Source organism: Macrotis lagotis, chromosome 1 (assembly GCF_037893015.1).
Source record: "Macrotis lagotis isolate mMagLag1 chromosome 1, bilby.v1.9.chrom.fasta, whole genome shotgun sequence".
Classification (NCBI taxonomy): domain Eukaryota; kingdom Metazoa; phylum Chordata; class Mammalia; order Peramelemorphia; family Peramelidae; genus Macrotis; species Macrotis lagotis.
This window is the reverse complement of record NC_133658.1, coordinates 158,543,223-158,567,940: the sequence shown is the minus strand read 5'-3', so window position 1 is coordinate 158,567,940 and position 24,718 is coordinate 158,543,223. Positions and strand designations below refer to the sequence as shown.

The 24,718-nt window shown below is 37.5% G+C and overlaps 1 protein-coding gene across 1 annotated transcript in view; it reads right to left on the bottom strand.

The window, feature by feature from the left end:
* ACOXL (acyl-CoA oxidase like) overlaps positions 1-24,718 on the bottom strand; it is a 518,534-nt gene that overhangs the window by 349,685 nt on the left and 144,131 nt on the right. Inside the window, exon 10 of the mRNA XM_074209273.1 lies at positions 10,619-10,653. Coding sequence (XP_074065374.1) covers positions 10,619-10,653 — 35 coding nt within the window. The remainder of the gene's footprint in view (positions 1-10,618; positions 10,654-24,718) is intronic.

Sequence of the window (24,718 nt, the reverse complement as noted above, 5' to 3'; positions counted from 1 at the left end):
TCCCGAGAAAGAGCTGATGGAGTCCAAATGTCTAGATCAAAGCTTACTTTTTAACCACTTCATTTTTTTATTGTTCTTTTCTTTTGCTCTGTTTCTTCTTTCACAACATAACTAATATGAAAGTATGTTTTAAATAATTGCATGAACATAATCTATATTAAACTGTTTGCCCTCTTAGGAAAGGGGTGGTGAGGGAGGAAGGAAGATAATTTGGAACTCAAAAAAAATTTTAATCAATGTTAAAAATTGCCTTTATTCCAAATACATGTAATTGGAAAACAATAAAATACTGTTTTTTAAAAGGACAGCATTATGCAAAAGGTATGAGATGTGGAAGAAGAAAGAAGGGTCTGAAGATAAACTTAATCTTCATCATTTTACTTAGTACTAGCCTTGCACATATGGAAAACATTGTAGAAGGATCACAAAAACTCTGAAAGTTAATCACTTGGATGGGGAGTTAGGAAATGAGTTCTAATTCTGGCTCTACCACTTACTAGTTAAATGACCAAATCCCTTAAACTCTCTACACTTCAGTTTCCTCACCTATAAAAATGAAGGAATTGAATGAAATAATCATTAATGTTACCTAGGGGTCTAACATTCTATTGTTCTAAATATTCTATTAATATGATTCCCTTTTTGAAGATTAATTGGGCCAAGATTAAGAGAGAGACAGGGATACAACTGAACTTGTAATTTCACCAATATAAGGAATTTCCTCTAAGTGACTTCTTCTACCAAGGCAAGCCTACACCTCATCAAATTAATCTTCACAACTTACCTAAAATACATAGCCTAAAGATGATGTGACTTGCCTGGGTCATACAGCCTGTATTTCAAAGAATCTGGCACTTGGGCCCAGTTCTTCCAGCATTCTATCCGCTATGCTGCTAGAGAAATACATCACTTTAAAAGAGAAACTTGATTTCAATTCAACTCAAAAAACATTTAAATAAGAGCCTTGTGCCAGGCATCAGGGATTTATATAAATACACCTTTGACTCTCAAAGGGCTTGCAAAATAATTAGGAAAAAAGAAATATATGTAAATAATTGTGATATAAGAATGTGATCATTGCAGTTTGGAAAGTGACATGAATAATTTTAGAAGTAGAGGTCACATTCAGCTCTTAGGAAGAGGGGGGTGCAAGAAGGAAGAAGGGAGGTTTCACTGAGGAGTCAATATCTAAGAAAAAATGTGGAAGCTTAGAAGGACTTTAGCAACAGAAGAGGAAAGAAGAAGGCAGGAATTCATTCTTGGTTGGGCATTTGTTAAGAGAGGAAAGGGGTGAGGGCTGGAAGACTGAAGAGGGAAGAAAAAAGGAAGATAGGAACCTGTTGTAGGGAATGTGATAAATACATATTTGGAATATAATCAAGAGACTTCCCTGTAGCAGAGTTGACCCAATTGAAACAAAATATAAATTTATAGTAGATGCATACAGACCGTTTTGGGGCTTCTTCTCGTAGTGTTTTGACTTTTCAGGTGAAAGGCCAAAGGCAAATGTTATTGTGGATTAGATAATAACAGACCCACTTCTCTTCTTCCTCTAAACTATTTCACTTGGTGACCTAATAAGTTCCCAAGGATTCAACTACCATCTCTGTATTTCATATTTACTTATCAAGACCTAGCCTCTCTGTTGTCCTGGTTCAGTCTCACTCCTCAAGTACTTATTGGTTATCTCAAATGGAATGATCTATAAATATCTTATTTTGTTGGTTTGTTTAGTTTTGTTTTTTCAAGGCAGTGGGGTTAAGTGACTTGCCCAAGGCCACACAGCTAGGTAATTATTAAGTGTCTGAGGTCATATTTGAACTCAGGTCTTCCTGACTCCAGGGCCAGTGCTCTATCCACTGTTACACCTAGCTGCCCGTTCTGTAAACATCTTAAACACAAAAAGCCTAAAATGGAACTCATTCTCTTTTCCCCAAAACCCTCCTCTCTTCTTAACTACCCTATTACTCTTAAATCTGCCACCATTCTCCCAGTGTCCCAGTTCACCACTTAGGAGTTCTCTTTGATTTCTCACTCTCTGCCCAGTCCATCCATCTCCAGTATGTTGCCATGGCCTGTCAATTTTACCTTCATAAAATCTTTCCTCTTCCACTGCTACCATCTTGTTGCAGGCCCTCATAACCTCATGACTAGATTTTTCCAATTGCTTGGTCTCTATGCCTCAAGATCCTCCCTAATCCAGTGCATCCTCCACTCATCTGTCAAAATATTCTTTCTAAAAAGCAAGTCTGATTGTATCATCCAGCCCACCAAAAAAATTCAGGGGCTCCCTATCACCTCCAGGAGATATAAATACATACATACATACATACATACATACATATATATATATATGTGTGTGTGTGTGTGTGTGTGTGTGTGTGTTTATACATATATACATGTAATATCAATATTATACAAAATCCTCTATCTGATGTTCATAACTTCTGTGTGAATATATATGTATGTATTCATACATACATACATACATATATATTTATGTATATTTTATTTCTATATTATAGTTTTAATGTTGTCTCTCCCATTAAACTATGAGCCCCTTGAGAAGAGATAATATTTTCCCCCTTCTTTGTATCTCCAGCACAGAGCTTGCCACAGAGCAATATTTATTGACTCATTGACTAAAATTGTGGAGATTCACACAAAGAGAAGTTATTGAAATGCCTTGCCATAAAGTCAATCACAACTCTACCACTTATTCCCTGTGTAACCTTGGACAAGTAATTTCACTTTAACAGCCTCAGTTTCCAAATCTTTAAAATGAGGAGTTTAAAGATGAACCCTAAGGTTCTCTTTAGTTTTCAGTCTATCATCCCATAAGAGAACTTAGTAGGGAGGTAAGAATAGGAAGACTTGGAAACTAAGAACAAATTTAGGGAATAAAGGTCACAATAAGAGCAAAGAGCCACCATGGAAGAAATGAAGAAGTCGGAGAAGTAGAAGGGCAGAAGATTGTGATCAGGAAAGGGAATTTCATAGTGATTTCAAGGTGATTGATACAGTCAAACTTAAATAATTTTTGGATATCTTGTTAAGGTTTAAGGCTGCTTCTTTGCCTCCCTGTGACATCTGGAAAAAGGAACAGAAAAGAAAAAGAGCCTGTGACAGCTATTCCTTTGCTTGGGAGGGGGGGGGAGTCAGGGGGACACAGAAAGGCATCTTTGTTTATTTTCAACAGAACTTGGAGAGCCAGAGTAGTGTACTCCAGCTGCCTTCCAAGAGATCAAACCAGCACAAAATAAAAGTCGCTAGATATTTGCCAACCACATTCAAAATCAAAATCCTATATACTTTAATGCTATGTTTCTTGTCTTCCATTTCCTTTGTATTTTAAAGAGACAGCTCCTTTCTTGCAGCCACATATCCATTCAATAAATGTTTTGCTTTGCCTATGAACTTCAAACTTAGCTCATAATCCAAATCAGTACACTAAAGTCCATGACCCCATCACTTTTCGCTATGCTGTCTGGGTTCATTCAAGACAAAAGCATAAGCATATTCAAGACCACTTCTCAGAGTGACTGATTTTAAACTTTTTGGTTCACTAAATCTCTGTTTTCAGAGGTGAGCATGTAAGCGATGTCCTCAGTCAGGGATGATGGTGAAACTGATCAAGCAGACTTCATGAGACAGATCAAGTGCTGTTCTCAAATTGCTCCCCCCATAGTTTCTCTTCACAGCCCAGACTTCTAATGAGACATCTGGACCATCATGGACAGTGCTATCAAGTATGAATGAAGAAGCTGAAGGAGGGAGCATGATGAGTGGGATGAGGTGGGGAAGATCAAAAAAGACACTACCAACCTGGAAGTCAAAGAAGGAGACCAACTCCAAATTTTTGCAAAGGGTTCAGCAAAGGATACAGCCCTTCCCCCACCCCAGTACCCCAGAATGACCAAAAGAATGACACAAAACAATTTTCAAAAAGAGGAAAGCATAAAGTAATAATAGTAACTTACAATTATATAGTGCTATAAAGTTCACAAAACTCTTCATATACCTTTTCCTATATGACCTTTACAACAACATTGTAAGGTAGGTCACACACACACACACACACACACACACACAATTTGAATCTGGGTCTCTTATGACTCATGATCCAGAATTCTTGTCATCTAGTTTTCTGTCTCCATTTACCAGTATGCTGTCCAAAGTCTCCCTTTCTCACAAGACAAGGGGTGAGGATAGGGGGTACAAACCCATAGACCCAAATCTCATCCAACAATCATTTATTAAGCATCTAGCTCATGTAAGGCATTGTGTTAAGTAGTGGAGATACAAAAACAAAAGAAAATACCCCCTGCCTCCCAAGGAGTTTAATTTCTCCTCTAAATTTTGTTTATACTGAAATCCTATGAGATTTAAGATTCAAGGCTAAACAGGTTAGCTAATTTGCTTTTCTTAGGTTCTAAAAGAGACTGATAAAAATCAGCTGCTGAGAAAAACTTGCACTTATGCATTGGAACTTCATAAAGAGTTAATTCAATTTTGACAAATCAAAACTAAAATTTGCCACTTCCATTTCCTTTATAGAAAAGGCCATTCTTAGATTTGGGGTCCATCTCACTTTGTTTTTAATAAATTATAAATTATAACAAAAATTATAACAGCCACACTCCATATTCTCCCAAAGTCATTGTTTAACACAATCTCTCCAATATCACACCAGAGGTGAATATAAAGAGTGATATGCCCAACTCTTGATCAATTAATTAATTTCATCTTGCATTTTTTTTAGCCCCAAAGTACTTACCTTAAGAATTTCTGTTTCTCAAAGTAGTTTCACTAAATTTTGCAGTAAGAGCATGTAACCTATCTTTAAACCTTGTGGGAAAAAAAGAGAGAAAAACACCCACACACACCAGGAAATCTTTCCCCACTGTGTGGGTGGTGGAGGCCCTAAGGGTTTTATCTGCAAAGGGCAATTCTGGGGATACCAAATTGTCACCCACAGTATGGATTCCACATAGAAAAACCCTCAAACCAAGCAGTGGAAAATACAAATACAGGAAAAAATATATTCGAAAATGACTTCACAAAAATTAATAAAAACATTATGAATGACAATGGAGTATCCACAAATTCCTATAAAAGCACAGCTGCTAATGGCAGATCCCTCACCATCTGTTCAACTTCCTACAACATCCCCTTTGGTTTTGATTGGATCAGAAATTGGATGAATAGACCTTAAAATTAAATCATCTCATCAGATTGATCACATATCTAGCCAGAACCAATCACTCCTTAAGAACCAAAAGTCTCACTTCCTTTTTCCTCACCTCACTTTTAAAATGGCAATGACAGAGAGACAGTGTAATCTAATAGAATGAGAATTACATTAGGAGTCCAAGGGACAAAGTCCAAACCCCAACTTTACCCCTTAGCCTTTTTGTGATCCTCATAGAAATGATAAGACCTATCCACAGTCATACATAGCTTGTTAGTGATAGAGTCAAGACACAGGATCCAAATCCAGTCCTTTTACCTTTTACCAATTTTAAAGAATCTCAGATAAAGCAAAAGCAAAAATAGAACTAATTTTAAAAAGACAGAGTAACTACTAAAAGGCACTATAGACAATAAAATAATATTAATACAAATTATATATGCACATCAAAAATCTTAAAGGAAAAGTTAAAGGACTTACAGGAGGAAATAGAAAGGCATTAAGCTTTTCCCAGAGAACAGAGGTGAAGGAAGGATATCATTATCACTCTTGTTATTCAATATAGGCAATATTTATAAGACAAGAAAAAGAAATGAAGGAATAAAAGTAGGTAATGAAGAAACAAAACTATCACTTTTTTCAAATGATATGATGATATACTTGGAGAATCCTAGAACATGCTGAAAAACTAGCTGAAACAGTCAATAACTTCAGCAAAGTTTCAGGGTATAGATCATAAATTATCAGCATTTCTATATTTTTACCAACAAAACCCAGCAGGAAGAGATAGAGAATTTCTGTTTAAAATGACTGCAGATATTATAAAATATATAGGAGTCCATTAGGCAAGACAAACCCATATGAACACAATTATAAAATACTTGCCACAAAAATACAGATTTAAACAGCTGGAGAAATATTAATTGCTCATGGGTAACCCAAGTCAATATAACAAAAATGTCATTTCTAAAATATTTATTTACTAAATTAATTTATTTATTCAGTGCCATACCAATCAAACTTGCAAAGAATTATTTTATAGATATAGAAAATATAATAACAAAATTTATATGGAAGAACAAAAGATTAAGAATATCAAGGAAATCAATAAAAATGTGAAGGAAAGTGGTCTAGCAGTTCCAGATTTCAAACTTTATAATAAAGCAGCAATCATAAAAACTGGCTAAGAAATAGTTTGTTACACAAAAATAGATTAGTTACACAATACAAAGTAGTAAATAATAATAGCTATGTCATGTTTGATAAATCCAAAGATCCAAACTTTGGAGGCAAAGCTATTTGACAAAAATTGCTGGGAAAACTGAAAAGTAGATTGGCACAAACTAGGCAGAAACTAACATCTCATACTGTATGTCAAAATAAAATCAAAATGGGTAATTATTTAGACATAAAAGGTAACATAAGCATTTTAGAAAAATGTATCTCTCAAAACTATGCATAAGGGAAAAAAATTATAACCAAACAAGAAATAGAAAACATTACAGGAAGCAAAATGGATAATGTTGATTACATAAAATTTCATGGTTTGACTGAGCAAGTTTCTCTGAGGAAAGTCTCATTTCTCAAATATATAGAGAATTGAATCAAATTTATAAAAATGAGAGCCATTCATCAATTGATAAATGATCAAAGGATGTATGAATAGGCAGTTTTCAGAAGAAGACATCAAAGCCATCAATAATCAAATTTTAAAATACTCTCACTATTTATTAAAGAAATGCACATTTAAACTATTATGAGATATGACTTAACCCCTATCAAATTGGCTAATATGACAGAAAAGTAAAATGATAAATGCCGGGGGAATTGTGGGAAATTAGCAACACTGTTGGTAGAGCTGTGAACCAATCCAATCATCCTAGAGAATAATTTCCAATGTCCAAAGGGATGTCAAACTTTATATACTCCTTGACCCAACAACATAACTACTAGGTCTGTACTCTAAAGAGATAAAAAAATGAAAAGGATCTATATAAACAACAATATTTAAAGTAGGGTTTTTTTGTGGTAACAAAGATTTGGAAACTGAGGGGATGCCCATCACTTGGGGAGTGGCTGAACTGCTTGTGGGATATGATTATGATGGAATACCATTCTACTATGAGATATGACAAGGAAGATGGTTTCAGTAAATCTTGGAAGATTTACATGAACTTATTTGAACAAAGTGATGTGAGCAGAACTAGGAAAATATTGTACATAGTAACAACAATACTGTAACAATGATCAACTATGAAAGTCTTAGTTACTCTGATCAAGACAATTATCCAAAATAATTCTAATTCATTGTGGGTGCTATGATAATAAATGTGATTCACCTCCAGAGAGAAAACTGATGAACTTTTGAGTATTGACTGGAACATACTTTTTCACTTTCTTTGTTTCTTGTTTGTTTTGGGTATTTTTTGCAATAAGGAAATATGTTTTGAATAACTTCACATGTTTAATTTATATCACATTGCTTGCCTTCCTGAGTGGTGGGAGAGGGGCTTGAGGGAGGGAGAGTTTCTGGAACTCAAAATTTTTAAAAAATTAATGGCAAAAAAGGAAATGTTGGGGGTGGGGAAGTACACTTGATTCATTAGCTCAGGTGGGAAGGTGAATTCAGTAAACATTTATTAGGAACCTTATTTGGCTGGAGGAATGAGTAACAATGTTTCTTTAGTTCCAGCATACTTGGTTTTTTAGGTTTTTGTTTTGTTTTGTTTTTTTAGTTTTTGCAAGGCAATGGGGTTAAGTGGCTTGCCCAAGGCCACACAGCTAGGTAATTATTAATGTCTGAGGCTGGATTTGAACTCAGGTACTCCTGACTTCAGGGCCAGTGCCACCTAGCTGCCCCCCCCCATCATACTTGTTAAGAAAATTGGTGACATCCTCAAAGATGCCTTTGTACAAATTATGGCACCTAATCTCTCCCTATCTATATTTTCTTGTTTACTTTGTGTAAGAGTCCAGAAGTCCAGTGGAAGGTAAGTACAGCCCAGATTATTCTAAACTTGTCCTCCTAACCTGACCCCTCCACATCACAAAGCACATCTCCTCCCCTTTATCCCAATCACTACTAATGATCTGACCAGCTTCCATTGTCCAGGTTCACATCTCTACTTGGTCACTCCAGTAAACTCATTACCAATTCACATCCTTACTAGAGACTTACTCCATAGAACCTCTTGGATCAGACCCTTTGTTAGAAATTACATGGGTAATAAAGGCACAAGAAATGAGAATCATTGGAATTTCAAATACATTTAAAGTTTATCTACTATGTGCTTACGCTGATTCTACTTGTCTCAAGCCTAAAACACAAACTCTTCAGCATGACATTTAAAACTCTTCACAGTCTGACTCAAGACTATTTCATATTACCCCTCCTCCAAACACACCTATTTTAGACAAAATAAACTATGAACTATTCCTTCAACTTGAAGTTACATCTCCCATGCTTAGAAAGCATCCCCTCATCACTTCCTCCTCTGACAAATTCACCTTCCTTCAAGGACTAGTTCAGGTACCACCCCTAACAGGAAGTTTTTTGCAGTCCTCTTCTATGTTAGTGCTTCCTCCCTCTCTGAGTATTATTATATTTACTTACATATGCAAATGTTACATTATCCCTCCAAAATAGTAAGCTCCCTAAAGGCAAATTTTTCTGTAATTTACCTTTGTTCATATGCAACACTTAAAATATAGTATACTTGGTAGGCATTTAATAAATGCTTGTTGGATTAAATTGACCTGACAACATAAGCATAAAACCCAATCTCTGCCCTCAAAGAGTTTATAATCCAATGGGGGGGAAATGAGATATTTAACAAACTTAAAAATCTTGGATATTCTGATCAATGCAGGAACCAAACCAAGATTACAGCAGACTGATTGAAGAACCTACCTCTTATGTGATGGACTCAAGATGCCTAATGATTTATACAATCCTAGACACAGCCAATCTGCTCTTTTCTTTTGATTGACTATCTGTATTTGTTACAAGGGCTTTATTTTTCCTTTCCTTTTCAATGTAAGGAGGTGATGGGATGGCAAGGGGAATAAGGATGGGGTAGCAAAAAAATACAAAGCAAAATGGGTGAGGAAGAGGAATGATGTTATCTTAATGTCTTAAAATATCACCTCATTTCATCCTCACAACAATAACAGGTGATGGCCCATTTTAAAGTTGAGGAAATAGCTGAGGAAGGCAAAAGAATCCTTGGAAAGGACTTACTCAACAAGTAAGTGTTGGAGCTGGGTTTGAACTCAGTTTTTCCTTACTCCAGACCTAGTACTCTATCTACTGCACTAATATAATATGTAGCAATTGAATGAAAAACATTAAGGAAGTCTATGAGCTTGGGGAGTGAAGAGGGCAATAGTTCTTTGAAGACCTACAAAACCAACTTCTAATAGTATGCTGAGAATAAAGTTAGCTTTTGGAATCTACTCTCCCACTCAATCTTATAACACTTCTCAGCTAGCCCAGCCTTCAGAGATCAGGTCAGATAAGACAGGAATCAAAAATGAAACTCTTTACTTTCTATCAGAAGCTTCTTCTGAGTCTTTTCTCTCACCTCTTGCAATCAACATCTAACAAAAAAGGCATCCTAAATAAATATCATCTAAATAGGTTTAAGGGAAGAACTCTCCCTTTCTGGATAAAGGTTTTGGGTGACCACTCATAACCATGGAGTCTAAGTTAAGAATCTACTATACCAAGTCATTAGTTGGGAACAGAATTAGGGTTGTGAAGTAAGAATGATTTCTTCCCATTAACAAACATAGACAAGATATTTGTCTTCTTTGTTTGATGGATAGAGATCAGGCCTTGGAGAGCAGTCCCATTAAGGCACTAAGACTTTTGGGTTGCTCTGTATAGGTAAAGGCCCAGGAAAAAAATGCAGAAAGTTGTGAGTATTAACCTTTACGGATATCAAAAAAGTTTTTGTTGTTTTTTGGGGAGGAGGGGAATATAGTGGAGTCTAAATCTATAATTTCATTGGTATATAGAACTTCCAGAGCCTTAGGACCCTGAGAGGTTAAATTACCTGCCCAAGATCCTACAGCCAGTATGTTGGAGGTAGAACTTGAACCCAGGTCTTCCTGACTCCAAAGTCTACTCTTTATCCACTATGCCATGCTACCTCTAATCCTAGCTCTGAACAAAGAGGACAAATGGTTTATTCAAGGTCATACCAATCATAAGTAGCAGATAAACCAAAGATTCGAACCCAGGCCCAAAAATATTCTTTCTACCCCATCACAGGACCAAACCAACTAACAGACTAATTACTTTGCTAACAGACCCATTTGGTCAAATAGGTACACAATAATGTCAACATCATATCTATATTATCATCAAATATTAACACTATAAATTGGCACAGCTGCCTCTTAAAAGAAGAAGAAAGCATTTACCTGTGGCTATAGCGGATGGCTATTGTCAGACCAAGCTGTAATTAAAGAGAAAGAGAAAAAAAAGTTAACATTGTCAAGCATGGTTTAAATTCAAAATAAAGGAATGTTATATGTCAATTATTGGGGGGGGGGGGACCCATTCCCAACAAAACGCACAACTCAGTTCATTCTAGATGGGATATTTTGTATGTTCCCTCCTTTGAATGAACTCAACTTTCAAAACAATCTGAAAGAGTGAAAATATGGAGGAACCTAAAGGATAGAATCATAGTTTAGAGAGAAAGTCTGCCTTGTAAGAAAAGAGTTTCCAAAGTAGGACACATTTAATTTTGAAACAAATAAACAGAAAAAGCCAAAAGGCCCCATGACTGCAGCGCTTAAATGTTTCCAAGGTTCATTCCCAGACTGTTCCATATTACAAGTCATTGGCCCAGTGAAGGAAGGGGTCATGATGATCCAAAGCTGACAGAGCATAAAAGTTTACAAATGTCTTTAGACCTCAGTCTTTCTCCCTGCCTCTTTCTGCACCCAGCCCTCCCACTTGAAGTGAAAGGGAGACTGAGAAACAACCAGCATAGCTCAGAGTGAAGTAGAGACCTGGCAATTATCTGACTGGTTTGATGAATGGAGACAGCTAACTCAAGGCCAAGAAATGCAATCTAGGGTCATCCAGTCAGGCTGTCAATGTTGATCAAGTTAACTGGGTAATTATCAAATCTTCACTTCCTTTTGGCTCTCAAGCCAGAACATCGTAAGCACTTATATGTAAGACACAAAGGGGACTCGGGTGGGAAGTTGTCTCTGAGGCAGATAGAAGTTTAAAAAAAAAGGACCAAAGAGTTTCAATGTATAGGATGTACTGGTCTGTGAAGGTCTGAGTCCCACAAAGAGATGTTCTCTTCTCTATTGTAATTAATTTTATGTAGAGTGTATACACTTATGTAGAGTGTATACACTTCCCAGGGTAAGTAACTTTATAATATGCAATTATGCTCCATTTGGCCCTTGCAGGGTATACAATACAAGCTTAACTACTATACATATATATATATATATATATATATATATATATATATATATATATATAGCATATTCAATTTATGAATGAATTTTCCCATAGAAAGATCACTGATTGCTCCCTAAGGTTATGCTAGGCTATTTAACTCAAAAGAAAGCAAAGCTACATTATCTAGAGTATAGTAGACCAGTTCTTCACACATCTAGGGGGAATTTACTACTTAATAGCTAGCTATGAGATGTTTTGGAGATGAAAGATTTAGAGCTAGAAGAAATCTTATAGTTTTAGTCCAGTTCCCTCTTTTTTATTTTTTTGGTTTTTGCAAGGCAGTAGGGTTAAGTGACTTGGTGAAGGTCACACAGTTGGGTAACTATTAAGTATCTGAGGTCACATTTGAACTCAGGTCTTCCTGATTCCAGGGCCAGTGCTCTATTCACTGTACCAGCTAGCTGCCCCCTGGCTTCCTCATTTTCTATGAGGAAATGAAGACCTAAAGAATTGGGGTGACTGGTCCAGGGTCACAAAATTAATAAGTGTGAGGTGGGATTTGAATCCAGGTCTTCTTAACCTCAAGTCTAGCACTCTGTCTTCCATACCATGCCTTCTCTTGGATGTAAGGTCAGTGAACCTAGAATTCAAATTTCAGCTCTGTTAACTTAGTACCTCCATCATCTTGGACAAGTGACTTCACCTAAATGAGTGGGTTGAACTATTTGATCTCTAAGGTCTCTTTCAGGGTCAGATCTGTGCTACTATAATTCTTCTCTAAAAAAGGGAGAAAGAGGTAGTCCTAAATGGTAAGATACCTTCCAATTCTAAATCAATGGTCTCAAATTTTAGATTATGACTCATTTGGGGGTGCATAATACAGTGATTTCATATCCTTATTGTAAAATAAAGAGAAGGTTGGTCTTAGAAGTTCTAAACTCCAATTCCAATTCTGACACAAACATTAGTCAGAGAATCACTTAGTTTTCTTGATTCTCAAACAACTCTTTTTTTAAAAATTTTTTGGGGGGGTTGTTTTGTTGTTATTGTTGTTGTTGTTGAAGTTGTTTTTTGCAAAGCAATGGGGCTAAGTGACTTGCCAAGGTCACACAGCTAGGTAACTACTAAGTATCTGAGGTCACACTTGAACTCAGGTTCTCCTGACTCCAGGGTTGGTGCTTTATCCACTGCACCACCTAGCTGCCCCCTCAGGCAACTCTTTTTTTTAAAAAAAAAATAATTTAATTAATTCAATTTCAATTTAATTTAATTTTTAAATTTAATTTATTTTTAAATTTTTTTAAATTAATAATGGAATTAAGTGACTTACCCAAGGTCACACAGCTAAGCAATTCCTCCTGACTCCAGGGCCAGTGATCTATCCACTGTACTACCTAGCTGCCCCCTCAGGCAATGCTTTAAGAATGTACAATGCAGAAAAACTGCCATTCTACATCAATATTTTTACCCAAGAATTTCCCATATCAGTGAATTCCCAGGTCCAGACCCCATCCCCCATAAGTTGCTTTCTCTAGTGGTTTCTAGAGCAGATTTTGCAATGACAAAATTCAGTTGTGTTGAAAAACCTGCTCAATCCTTGTCTATTTATTAGTGGTTGAACTCAAGAAACACAAGCCCAACACAAGCAGTGTGACCCCAACTCTTCAAGGCTATCATTAAACAATTGGACACCTTAGAACCCAGGCAAGCCCTTGAATGACTCAGTCAATGAACATTTCTTTTTTTTTAGGTTTTTGCAAGGCAAATGGGGTTAAGTGACTTGCCCAAGGCCACACAGCTAGGTAATTATTAAGTGTCTGAGGCCGGATTTGAACCCAGGTACTCCTGACTCCAGGGCCAGTGTTTTATTCACTGCGCACCGCCCCCAATGAACATTTCTTAAGTGTTTACTGTGGACCAAGTGGAAGTATGCTAAGTGCAACCACAGGATACAGTGTGATGTAGAGACTTAACAATTATCTGATTGACCAGCTGGACCAAGAAATATATACCCTGGAATACAAAGGAAGACAAAAACCCAATCCCTGCCTTCAAGGTGCTCCCATTCTAATGGAAGAGAAGAGGCACTAGCAGTAGGGAGTAAGGAGGATCTGAGTTCAAATCTAGGAGAAGGCACTTACACCCAGCTGGGAGACCCTGAGCAAGTCACTTCACCCTCTTTGCCTCAGTTCTTCATCTGTAAAAATGAACTGGAGAAGAAAATAGCAAACCACTCCAGTATCTGCACAAAACTTCAAAAGGGGTAACAAAGAGTCAGACATGGCTAAATGACTCAATAACAACAAAAGCATATATTATTGGTAAGTCAGCTTCAAGGATATCTCTTCTTGAATTTGCTTTTATCTGGAAGAAAACAACTTATTGTGATGATCTCATCACTGCCAATATATACACTATGCTGGAAGTCTTCTCCTCCTCCTCATGACTCCCAGACTCTTTCTCTTCCCATCTGGAGATTACAGGATTTACAAATGAGGAATTCAGATAAGCTGCATAACATAGAATCTGACCAGGGTCTTCATCAGTGTCAAAACTGGCAAAACATGCATATTCATTTCTTTTGTAAGAAACCTGTTTTTTTTATATAACATGGAGAAGATGATGCAGTCCCTTCCCATTCTTGCTTCTCTAGAACATACATTAGCTCAGTCCAATGCTCTAATATTTTCACTCCTGTTTATGAGAGGTGCTGAGACAGAAAGTTCATGAAGCTACTAACCACCTGATTTTTTTTGTGAGAAAATTTTTCAGAAGGTATCTTTGCCTATTATTAACAGTTATAGCATACCCAATTTGCACCTTTATATGAGCACCTTTACTTTGGTACTAAGACATCTTTCCACTACTATAGTACTAAGACATCTCATCTTTGATACATTATTACAATACTAATCTAAACATTTTGTCATTAAGCTATTATAACAGTATTAATCAATCTTGTCATTGATCCTCTGGATATGATATACTTCCAAGGCTTTGTTCAAAGTCGTATAACTAATGAAGATTACTAGATAACAGGTGATGTTGACTTCCATGACAATTTCTGGGCTTTGGGATGAGTGGCAGGATCTCAGAGCCCCTCTGCATCTTGCAGAATCCCTACTCCATGTCCTTGTTATACTTCACATCCTTCTGGAAGCCATCTTGCAGCAATCTTCTCCCCTGGAAGCTCTTTCTCTCAATGCCACCTTCTCAAACTAAAACATCCCTTCACTTCTGAGGCCCTTTACTCTGATCGGTCTTTTCCTCTTGGTCCCTCCATTTTAAGGAAAGGTCCCCTTCATTCCTCTCAGAGACTCCCCAGTTTTCCATATTTCTTTCTCCATTGTACCCCCTTCCCTCCCTCCTTTCCCTTTCAGCTTCCTTCCATGTAATGTTTTTGCCCATTATTTCCCAAACTTTCCTTATGCTTTTGTTTGTGTTTAGCCCAGATATGCCTAATGGAAAGCACTTAAGACCCAGGTATATCAATTTAAGTGAATTATTTGGGGGGGGTAATTTTACTGTAACTTGCTATAATTTCTCTTCTCTCTACAGATGCATTTTTTTTAGATTTTTGCAAGGCATATGGGGTTAAGTGGCTTGCTCAAGGCCACACAGCTAGGTAATTATTAAGTGTCTGAAGCTGGATTTGAACCCAGGTACTCATGACTCCAGGGCCGGTGCTTTATCCACTGCACCACCTAGCCACCCCTTACAGGTGCATTTTTAAATACAAATATTACAAAGAGATAAGGCCAATAATAATAAAACAATTTATTTTTACTTTGATATAAAAACTCTCATCCTACTTTATTTTCTTTGGCTTATGGATATAGTCACATTTTAGGCAAGATCTTTACCTATAATCATTTTGGGAGGAAGGGAGAGGGAGACTAGACCTGGGATTACTGATCAGAGCTAGCTCTGTAATTTGCAGAAAAGAAACTGTACTATGCCTAAGGGGAAAATCCTTGAGCAACCCCCCCCCCACCAAAAGTAAATGAATTCTATCAAATAGGAGCTTTGTTTACCCCTTTTTTTCACATGCTCTCTTTAATTCTATTTTCCCCTGGAGTCTATATGTACCTGTTTAAAAGGGTGTCACAGACTTTTAAGAGGATGTTGTAGATCAACTGTTTTTAATGTATCATCTTAATAAAAACCCCTTTGTAAAAGCTATTGAAGTTGCATGTCTAAATTGATTTTCAATTGATAATCTTGAGGGGAAAGGAGTACACTCAAGCTGACAGCATTAGAGAATCACTCTCTGACTCTTAAGGATCAGATCCCTTAATATTCTAAAGTGAAATTGCCAAATTCAGGGATTTATCAATAGGAGTGGGAATTGGAATAAAGACCATAACAGTTGGGACAGCTAGGTAGCACAGTGGACAGAGAATCTGCCCTGGAGTCAGGAGGACCTGAGTTCAAATCTAGTCTCAGACACTTAATAATTACCTAGTTGTGAGACCTTGGGCAAATCACTTAACCCCATTTCCTTGCAAAAAAAAATTTTAAAAGATCATCAGAATTTATATAAGTAATACATTCATGGCAGAGTGGCAACCCAGGACTCAAGTATGATGAAAGAAGTTTCTATGGTTTTCCTGGTATCAACCTCAGGATTGTGTCTCCTTCTATCATCTTGGCAACTGGGCAAGTAGGTGGCAAAGTATATAGAGCACTGGCCTTGGAGTCAAGAGGTCAGGAGTTCAGATCCAACCTCAGATGCTTAACTGTTACTAGCTGTGTGACCTTGGACAAGTTACTTAACTGCTTCACATCTAGAGCTAACTTCAGTCATCCTGATTCATGTCTGGCCACTGGACCCAGATGGCTCTGGAGGAGAAAGTGAAGCTGGTGACTTAGCACAGCCCCCTATCACTCAAATCCAATTCACGTGCTTGTCATGGAATCACCTCCCTGATACTGTGCTCTTCTTCAAAATGAAAGACAAATATTATTATCATTATCATTATCATTATCATCATCATTATTATTATTATTATTATTATTATTATCTTGGCAACTACAATTCTCCCTACAACTTGAGTCCTCCTAGAGCAAAAGTACAAAGACTCATGTGGCAGAAATGTCATTGGAAAAAATATTGGAGAGGACAACCAGAGACCAGGAGAGGGAGAAGGATAGGCCTCTCTGGGTTCACAACAGTTACACCTAATCAAATCTCTTCTAACTTCACATTTTCTCTTTACACTGTCTCCCTTACTTATCTCTTCTATCATTTGTCTCCAACCAACAAATTCATACTATATGGAAACAGAAGTCATACTGGAGATGTCTTTAGCAATGGCAATTGCCTAAAAAAATATCACCCAGAGATTCCTGGCTTGCATCCATCTCAACAGACATACCACTCACTAGGCAACAATCACTCAGATGATACTGAAAACTATTCTATGAGTATAAAGAGTGGCATCTTCACAGTGAAAACAGCACTGGTCATTTTAAGGGTGGACTTCAAATGCTCTTAAAAAAATTCGTTCATACTGCTAAGAATTGGTATTCAAAGAATATGAGGTATTAGAACTTTCTGACTACAGGAAATTGATAACAGATTTTCAAGGATGCTCTCCAAGGCATTGGCAGAGTTTATAAGACAGAGTCAATATCATTCATCCCATCTGGATCCAGCTATTGAACCAATTCATTTGGAAACTAGGTCTCAGTACTCTAAGTCAGGAATTCTTAAATTGGAACCCACAAATTTGTATTTTTTAAAAAGTATTTTGATAACTGAATTTCAATATAATTATTCTTTATAATCTTAAGTATTTTATTTTATGCATATAACATTATTCTGAGAAATGGTCCACAGGCTTTACCAGATTGCCAAAAAGATCCATGAAACACACAGAAAGATTAAGAACCCCTGCACAATATAAAGCATGATCATCTAATCAAGCAAAGGTATCCCTGAGTTAGTTGCACAGACCTGAGAGTCTAATGATAAGGTGAGACTTTGTATGGGCTAAAATATCCTTTTAATAGACAAAAGACCCTCCAGACTCAACTAAATTCAATAGGCATTTATTAAGAGGCTGTTATGTACCAGGGTACCAAGGTAAGGATAGAAACATAAAAATGGAGATTAGCCCCCCATCATTCTCAAGGGGTTATTCTCCTGGAGGGACATATCACATGTATTAATTAGTATAATACAAAGTAATCTGGATGAAGAGAAAACAACAAGGACTGAAACAACAGGGGAAGCTTCAAGGAAGAAGAAGCACCTGAACCAAGCCTTGAATGAAGTTAGATGTAGAGATGAGGAGAGAATAGAAGCTGGGCATTTGTGTAAAGAAAAGGAGAATACAGAGAAAACTACTTCTCAGGTTTGGCTGAAACACAGAAAACATGAAAAGGGGTCATTTGAAACCAATAGGGAAAAGTAAGTTAGAACTATATTGTTGAGGGATTTAAATGACAAGCCAAGGAATTTGTATGATAGCCTCAAGGCAATAAGAATAAATAATAACTCACAGAGGGTTCCCTTAGTCAAGCATCTTCAAATTTTCTGTTGCCCCTGAAATCTTCCTAGTAGCTCTGTATTCTATAATAATACTTGCAATCACAACAACAATAGCTGATTTATTTAGTTCTAAAGTTTGCAAAGTCTTCAAATCATACCTGAGGTAAGTGTAAATATTATCCCCATTTTTTACAGTTGAGGAAATCGAGGCAAACAGAAGTCATGTGATTTGCCCAGGGTTATTCACCTAAGGTAGTATTTGAGGTCATCTTCCTGTCTCCAAGCTTTGCACTCTATTCACCATGCTCTCAGTTGCTTCTATGCCAAAATTTAGCATTATCAGACTTGGAGGATAACACAATGTAGAAGTGACTTAATTCCCTTAGAGTTCCTAGGTGTTTAATGGCCTCTGAGCACCTTCAGTTATATCATAATTTAGTTTCCATGACCATTGCTGTTGGGCCATATTGAAATTCTGCTCATACTAGACCTGTTTACTCAAATTGAATTGACATTCTCTTGTAGAATTATTAGAGTACTCAATCATCACTTATTAAATAACATCATTTCTATGGGAAAATTAACTTGAGTTGTAATCTCAGATAGGTAGTTCCTATGGAGGCAGCAGGGCAAAACACAAAAGATTTTGTAGAAATTGGGCCACTCTAAGTTAACTATCCCTAAATCAGGGCTTGTATCATTCAAAACATTTAAAAATCACATGGAAATGGTACTACTGACATTTTATTAATAACTATTTGTGACCACTATCATAACATAATGACCAGTAGTAGAATTTTCCGGTGTTGATTAAGAAATATAAGATAGTGGCAGTTTTTGACTGGTTAAGGCTGCCATAGAGTTCCTCATATTATAATAGTGTCTTGTATATGAACCCATGAATGACTCTCTGTATGAGACTGCATGGATGGTAATGGATAGAGGGCCAGCCTGGGAGTCAGGAAGACCTGGGTTCAAGCCATGCTTCTGATAGAGACTAGTTGTATAACCAGGGACAAGTTATTAAACCTAAGAGTCTCAGGCAACTTTCTAATAGATGCCTTTTTGACCTTTTCCATGTCATGGACCCTTTTGGCTGTCTGTTGAAGCTTAAGGACTCATTCTCAGAATATTTTTAAATACACAGGATGACAAAGGAAATGAATGATATTGAAATTAATAAGATTAATTTCCCCATCCAAGTCTACGAACCCCCTGAAATCTATCCACAGACTCCTTGGAAACTGAGAGTTGGATCCCTTGTTCATGCTCCCTGCTCCTATTATCAATTATACACCAATGGGAGTTTCCTTACATTGGTAAGATTTCAGATCTGAATAAAAATCTTCAAAGAGAATCTCTCAGGCATTATGCATTAACACAGGACTTCAGAATGCTCAAACATTAACACAACAACAGTGAAATAAAGGGGTCTGCCCTCAGGAAAAAGGTCTGGTTCCACAAAAGGAGTCATCGACACATAGGCACAGAATGTAAAATCAAATTGATTTCCCCTTGACATGTGAAGCATGCAATCCACTCACCTGCGGAGATAAGCCCAGTCTGTGAGTACTTGGGCTTATAATGTCTTTCAGACTAAACCAAACATAAGAAGAAAATGCCCCAAAGCCATTAAAAACTTAAACCCAAGAGATAGAACTGGAGATGGCTTTGTGAAAGAAATAAAGCAGACGCCAGAGGTTGCAGCTGAGTAAGCCACAGGCAGAAGCAGTTTTCAAAGTTCCAGTGCCCTGTCTAACTTTACATGTCCTGGTGTTAATAAGTTCTGGATCACTGTTAGGCTAATTACAAGGTAATTTTACCAACTGAATATTATGATAAGCTTTGAGTACTGTTTAATTGGTGGTTTTTCCACCGTTGAAAGATCAGCTCTTCCTGGGAGGGGAAAAAAAGAAACTATCAAGAGAAGGGAGAAAAACAAAGAAAAAAAGGAAAAACTGTCAAGTGGGCAGCTGCACTTGTTAAACAGGGATGGGAGAGTAGTTCTTAAAGGTGGACTTTTACTTAACATTTTTATTAGGTTTTTGCTTGTGTTGAAATCTAGTAGATTTGATCACCGCTGAAAAAGGACCTCCCCCTATTTCCCCAAAAGGAAAAAGACTAACCGTTCAGTAAGAAAGAAAGTGAAAAAGAAGAAACACACCAAGATGTTTCACACCAAATCAGTGTGTGTTGCCCCAAGGCCAGGACAATTACCTTACTAAAGCTGGCATCTATTAAAACAGCCTCCTTAAGGGTTTGCTATTTAACCCCTTCCAGCCAGGATGCTGCCATGGCTAGGGCTACCAGAGACCAGTTTATGAACCAGAGGCAGAGTGACCAAGAGAGGCTTGAACATTTCAGCTGCTAACTCCTTTCATGTGGCTCTTTTTATAGCTGGCACATTTGCAGTCAGACCAAACAGCCCTGGTGGAAATGTGGCTTAAATTACCCTTCACAATGCACTGGATCTAATGAGCCTACTCCCCTAGCTCATGTAATAAGTAGGTGTCAGAACTCCACACTGCAGAGAGCCTTTGTGATCTTCACAGGACAGTTATCTCAGAACCCTGCGGTGTAGACAGAGACTGGTCCACAGTTTAACAGATGAAGGCCTCAGAAGGGGACAGTTTAAAACTGCTCCTCTGCAAAATACCCAAAAGATTACAAAGAAAGGGGGGATGGGGCAAGTAAGTAAAGACAGAAACAAGTAGGGTAGTATGAAGAGTCCACTATTATAACTGGGGCGTGGAATGGCCTTCTTAACCTCAGAGTTCTGGAGCCCTTCACCCCATTCAAGCACAGTGAATTGGAGCTTTTCTCCCCCCCATCTCTTTTGTGTCCCTTGACTGAATAAAGTTTTATTTTTAAGTGTCCTCAAAAATTTTTAAATACCTCTGTCTGTCTCTCTATCCCTAGCTTTCTCTCTTTTTTTCCTCTCGCTTTTTCTTTGCTCTCTTGTTCTTTGAACTCTGACAACTCTTTTACTCTTTGTATCCTCCTATTTCTCTGTCATTTCCCTTCTTTACTCTCTCTCTCTCTCTCTCTCTCTCTCTCCCTCTGTACTCTCCATATTTTTTAATCTTTCAATTATTCTGTCTGGTCTCTCCTCTCCTCTGTCTGTGCATGTCTCTGTCTCTCCATCTCTCCGTCTCTCTGTCTCTCTGTCTCTCTCTGTCTGTCTGTCTGTCTGTCTCTCCCTCTCTCTCTCACACATACACACACACACACACAGACACACACACACACACACACACACACACACACACACACACACACACAAACAGAAAAGCACACAGAACTCTTCATACAAAGAGTGGGCTCCAGACAAAGAGCAAGAAAACCACCCTGACAATCAGCTCTCTTGTTGTCGGCCTCAGCAGGGACCCTGAGGATAGAAGGCAGCCAGGGCCAGGGAGTCGCCTCTGACCTCTCAGGGCCTGGGGTGAGCCTCAGTGCCTCGGGGGTCACTAAGAGCTTTGTGCAGCCACTCTAGGAGTTGGGGCCATCCTGAGAAGGTCCTGTCTCCCCACCTCCCTTTGCACAGCTGTGGGCCCCCAATGCTCCACAACAAATACCACATTCAGGGCCCTTCTTTTCATTTGCATAATTTGTTAATGACTAAATTAAATCACTTCTAAATAGTGAGGAGAGATTTAACTTTGCCTCACTCCCCACCTCTCTCCTCCACCAGCTATGAAAACTTCTCTTACTGCCTGCCTTAAAATACGACTTCTGCTTACAGCTGATTCCACCAGCTGTTTCATATCAAGTCTGAACGGTTTCTCTATGACACAGAAAGCTTAGACAACAGGCAAACCTTTCTGCATTAAAGGGTAATCTGAGAATAATCTGCCATAAAACATCCAGAAGTGCACCAGCTGTAGTCGGATACTTCCTATAAATCACAACACAGACTTCATGGATCTTAAAAATAATGACTCTTTAAAAAAATACAGATTTCAATTAAAGAAGGGGCCCGTACCTCAATCACTAAGTCAGCAGGGTAATTTCATGACACATTAATAAACAGCTACTTAGTTTGTGTTTAGGGGTGCAACATAGAACTAGTAGCTATGACTGGTAAAAAGAGAGGTGCCCACAAATACAGTTGAGGCAGGACCTCCCCATTTCCACACAGTCACATTCACTTTTGGAACGTCTGATAAGACAAAAGGAGTGTGAGAAGGGGGAGAGAAACATATTTTTGAAAATATCAGCAGTTCTGACAATCTTGGTGCTTAGAAATTACAATGGATCCCCAGGGTTGTCCTGAGCAGATACAGTGAAGTCAGTTCTCTTTGTAGTCCACTAATTGTATTAATTAATACTTACAATCATGGATCTGGAGTAGGAAGGACCCTTAGAATTCATCTAGCCCAACCTTTTATTTGATAGGTCCTTTGGTCGATAAATATTAAATTCCCAAGGTATGACAGACCCAAACTAAGCCCCTAAGGATAGAAAGAAAGGTAAAAGATGATCTCCCACACCCTCAAGAAGCTCACAGTCTAATGGGGGACAACATGTTAACAACTCCATACAAACAAGCTATGAGCAGGATAAGTTGGAGATACTCAACAAAGGGAAAGCACTAGAATTAAGAGGGATTGAAAAGCAAGGCCAAGGGAGTAGCAAGGTTACACAAAGGGAGTAAGTGTTCAGAGAGGGGATTTCAGCCCATGTCCTTTGACTTTATAGCCAATGTTCTCTAAGTAGTAATACAATACGACATACTATCCATTTGGCCCTTTAAAGGTAACTTTTCTTGAGCTCTGTTTTCCTCTCATTTCTTCCCAGTGTCCAGGGCTCCAGTTCTCCACTGGACACCATCAAAACTTAACTGTCTGATGTTCATTCCTTCAGAACTTGGCTTGATAACTGCTTCCTTATCTAAAAAATTAATTTCACATAACATGCAGTGAAGTAACAATAACAAATTCTCACACAGCCATTTCTATGGTGTGATTAGATACTTCAGCCTCTAGGAATGGCACAAGATAGATGTTTCAAGTAGCTGTCAGTCTAGGAGAGAGTAGGTAATGTGGAGACAAGAGGACTTTTGGATAATGTCAACATGGGTCGTGTCTTACATGCATCCAAATAATCTGCCTTGCATATAGGTTAGATGGTTTGCTTCAACCAGTCGACCATTATTACATCTTTCTTTAATACCTTTCGAAAGGGTCAAGAAAAGTCCCATGGTAACTCCATGACTTCTCAGAAGTCTTCTATCACTGATAATCTCCCCTCCCCCTTACAACTTTAATAAGCTAGCTATACAACAAAACAATAACAAACTTCCTCAATAATTCAGTGTTTGTTTTTTGCAGTCTTCCCCCCCCCCATTTTACAAAGGGAACAATATAATAAGGGAGTCTTGCTTTAAGTGAAGAAAACGGGTGGAGGAAGTGCTTATAAAACCACACTTGATTCTTAGGTTATTTCCCAATTTCTGTCAGCAAGCTGAAAGTGAGAGGGAGTTACAGTAAGACCTCATTAATTCCAACCCTGCTCATTTGGAATGTGTGATAACTGGAAGAGAGGTTGGGTTGACGGTTGCCTTTTCACTATCTATGAATAAAAAGGGGTTGCTAAGCAAATTAACAGTGTAAATAGGATGGAAAGTGAATAAATTGTTTTCAAGTGCTTCAGAAACACATATTTACCAAAAAAAATTGATCTGCTAATTACATATCATACAACACATTATGGCATGCTAGGTTTAGAGTCAGGAAGAGTGGGTTCAAATGTTGCCTTTGACATTTCCTGGCTTTGTCATCTCTAGGGGATGACATCTCTGAACCCCAATTCCCTTGTCTGCAAAAAAAAGGGTGATAATACCTCTGGTATCTATTTTACAGGATTATTGGGAGATTCAAAATGATATAATATTTGTGTAAAGCTAAAGGAAAAGTTGCATGGTGTCTGGCATATAGTAGGCACTTACTGCATGCTTTTTGAGTGATGGAAAATCCCCACTTTATAAATGCCAATTGTGGTAAATATTATTGTCTCTTCATTGGAGCCAATCTCATGAAAGACCTCAACTAGGCAACAATTTTCTAGCTTAGGAATTAGCCAGCATTCAAGAGAAACAAAATAGTTTAATTTCTTATGTGATGGTTTATAATTCACAGTTGTCAGCAAGTCAGATGGATTTTTTCCTCCAATTATACAAATGAATGATGTTTCTTTTCATTGCTTTGAGTTTTGAATCTTACTTCAAGCAACATTTCTAATGCCAATGTAAAATTTTATTGAGTTTTTTGGGGGTTAGAGTTTTTTCCTTTAGATTTTGAGCAGAAATGTAAATAAGAAAATTAATTGGTCACTTTGGGTCTAAGCACTTTGTCTTATGACATTGAGTAGTTGGCTTTAATGATAAACACTGATACATTTATTAACAGAAAGCATTTTTCAGAAATCAATATACCAAGAAATGTAAAGATAAAAACTAGGTCTTTAAATGTGTTATTTGAAGATAATTATCAAATTAATTAATTATCAAATCTTTGATACATTCAAAGAATTTTACTACAACTTCAGATATAGTTTAATACAAACATCATGTTTTTTTAAATAAAAAGGGAATGTG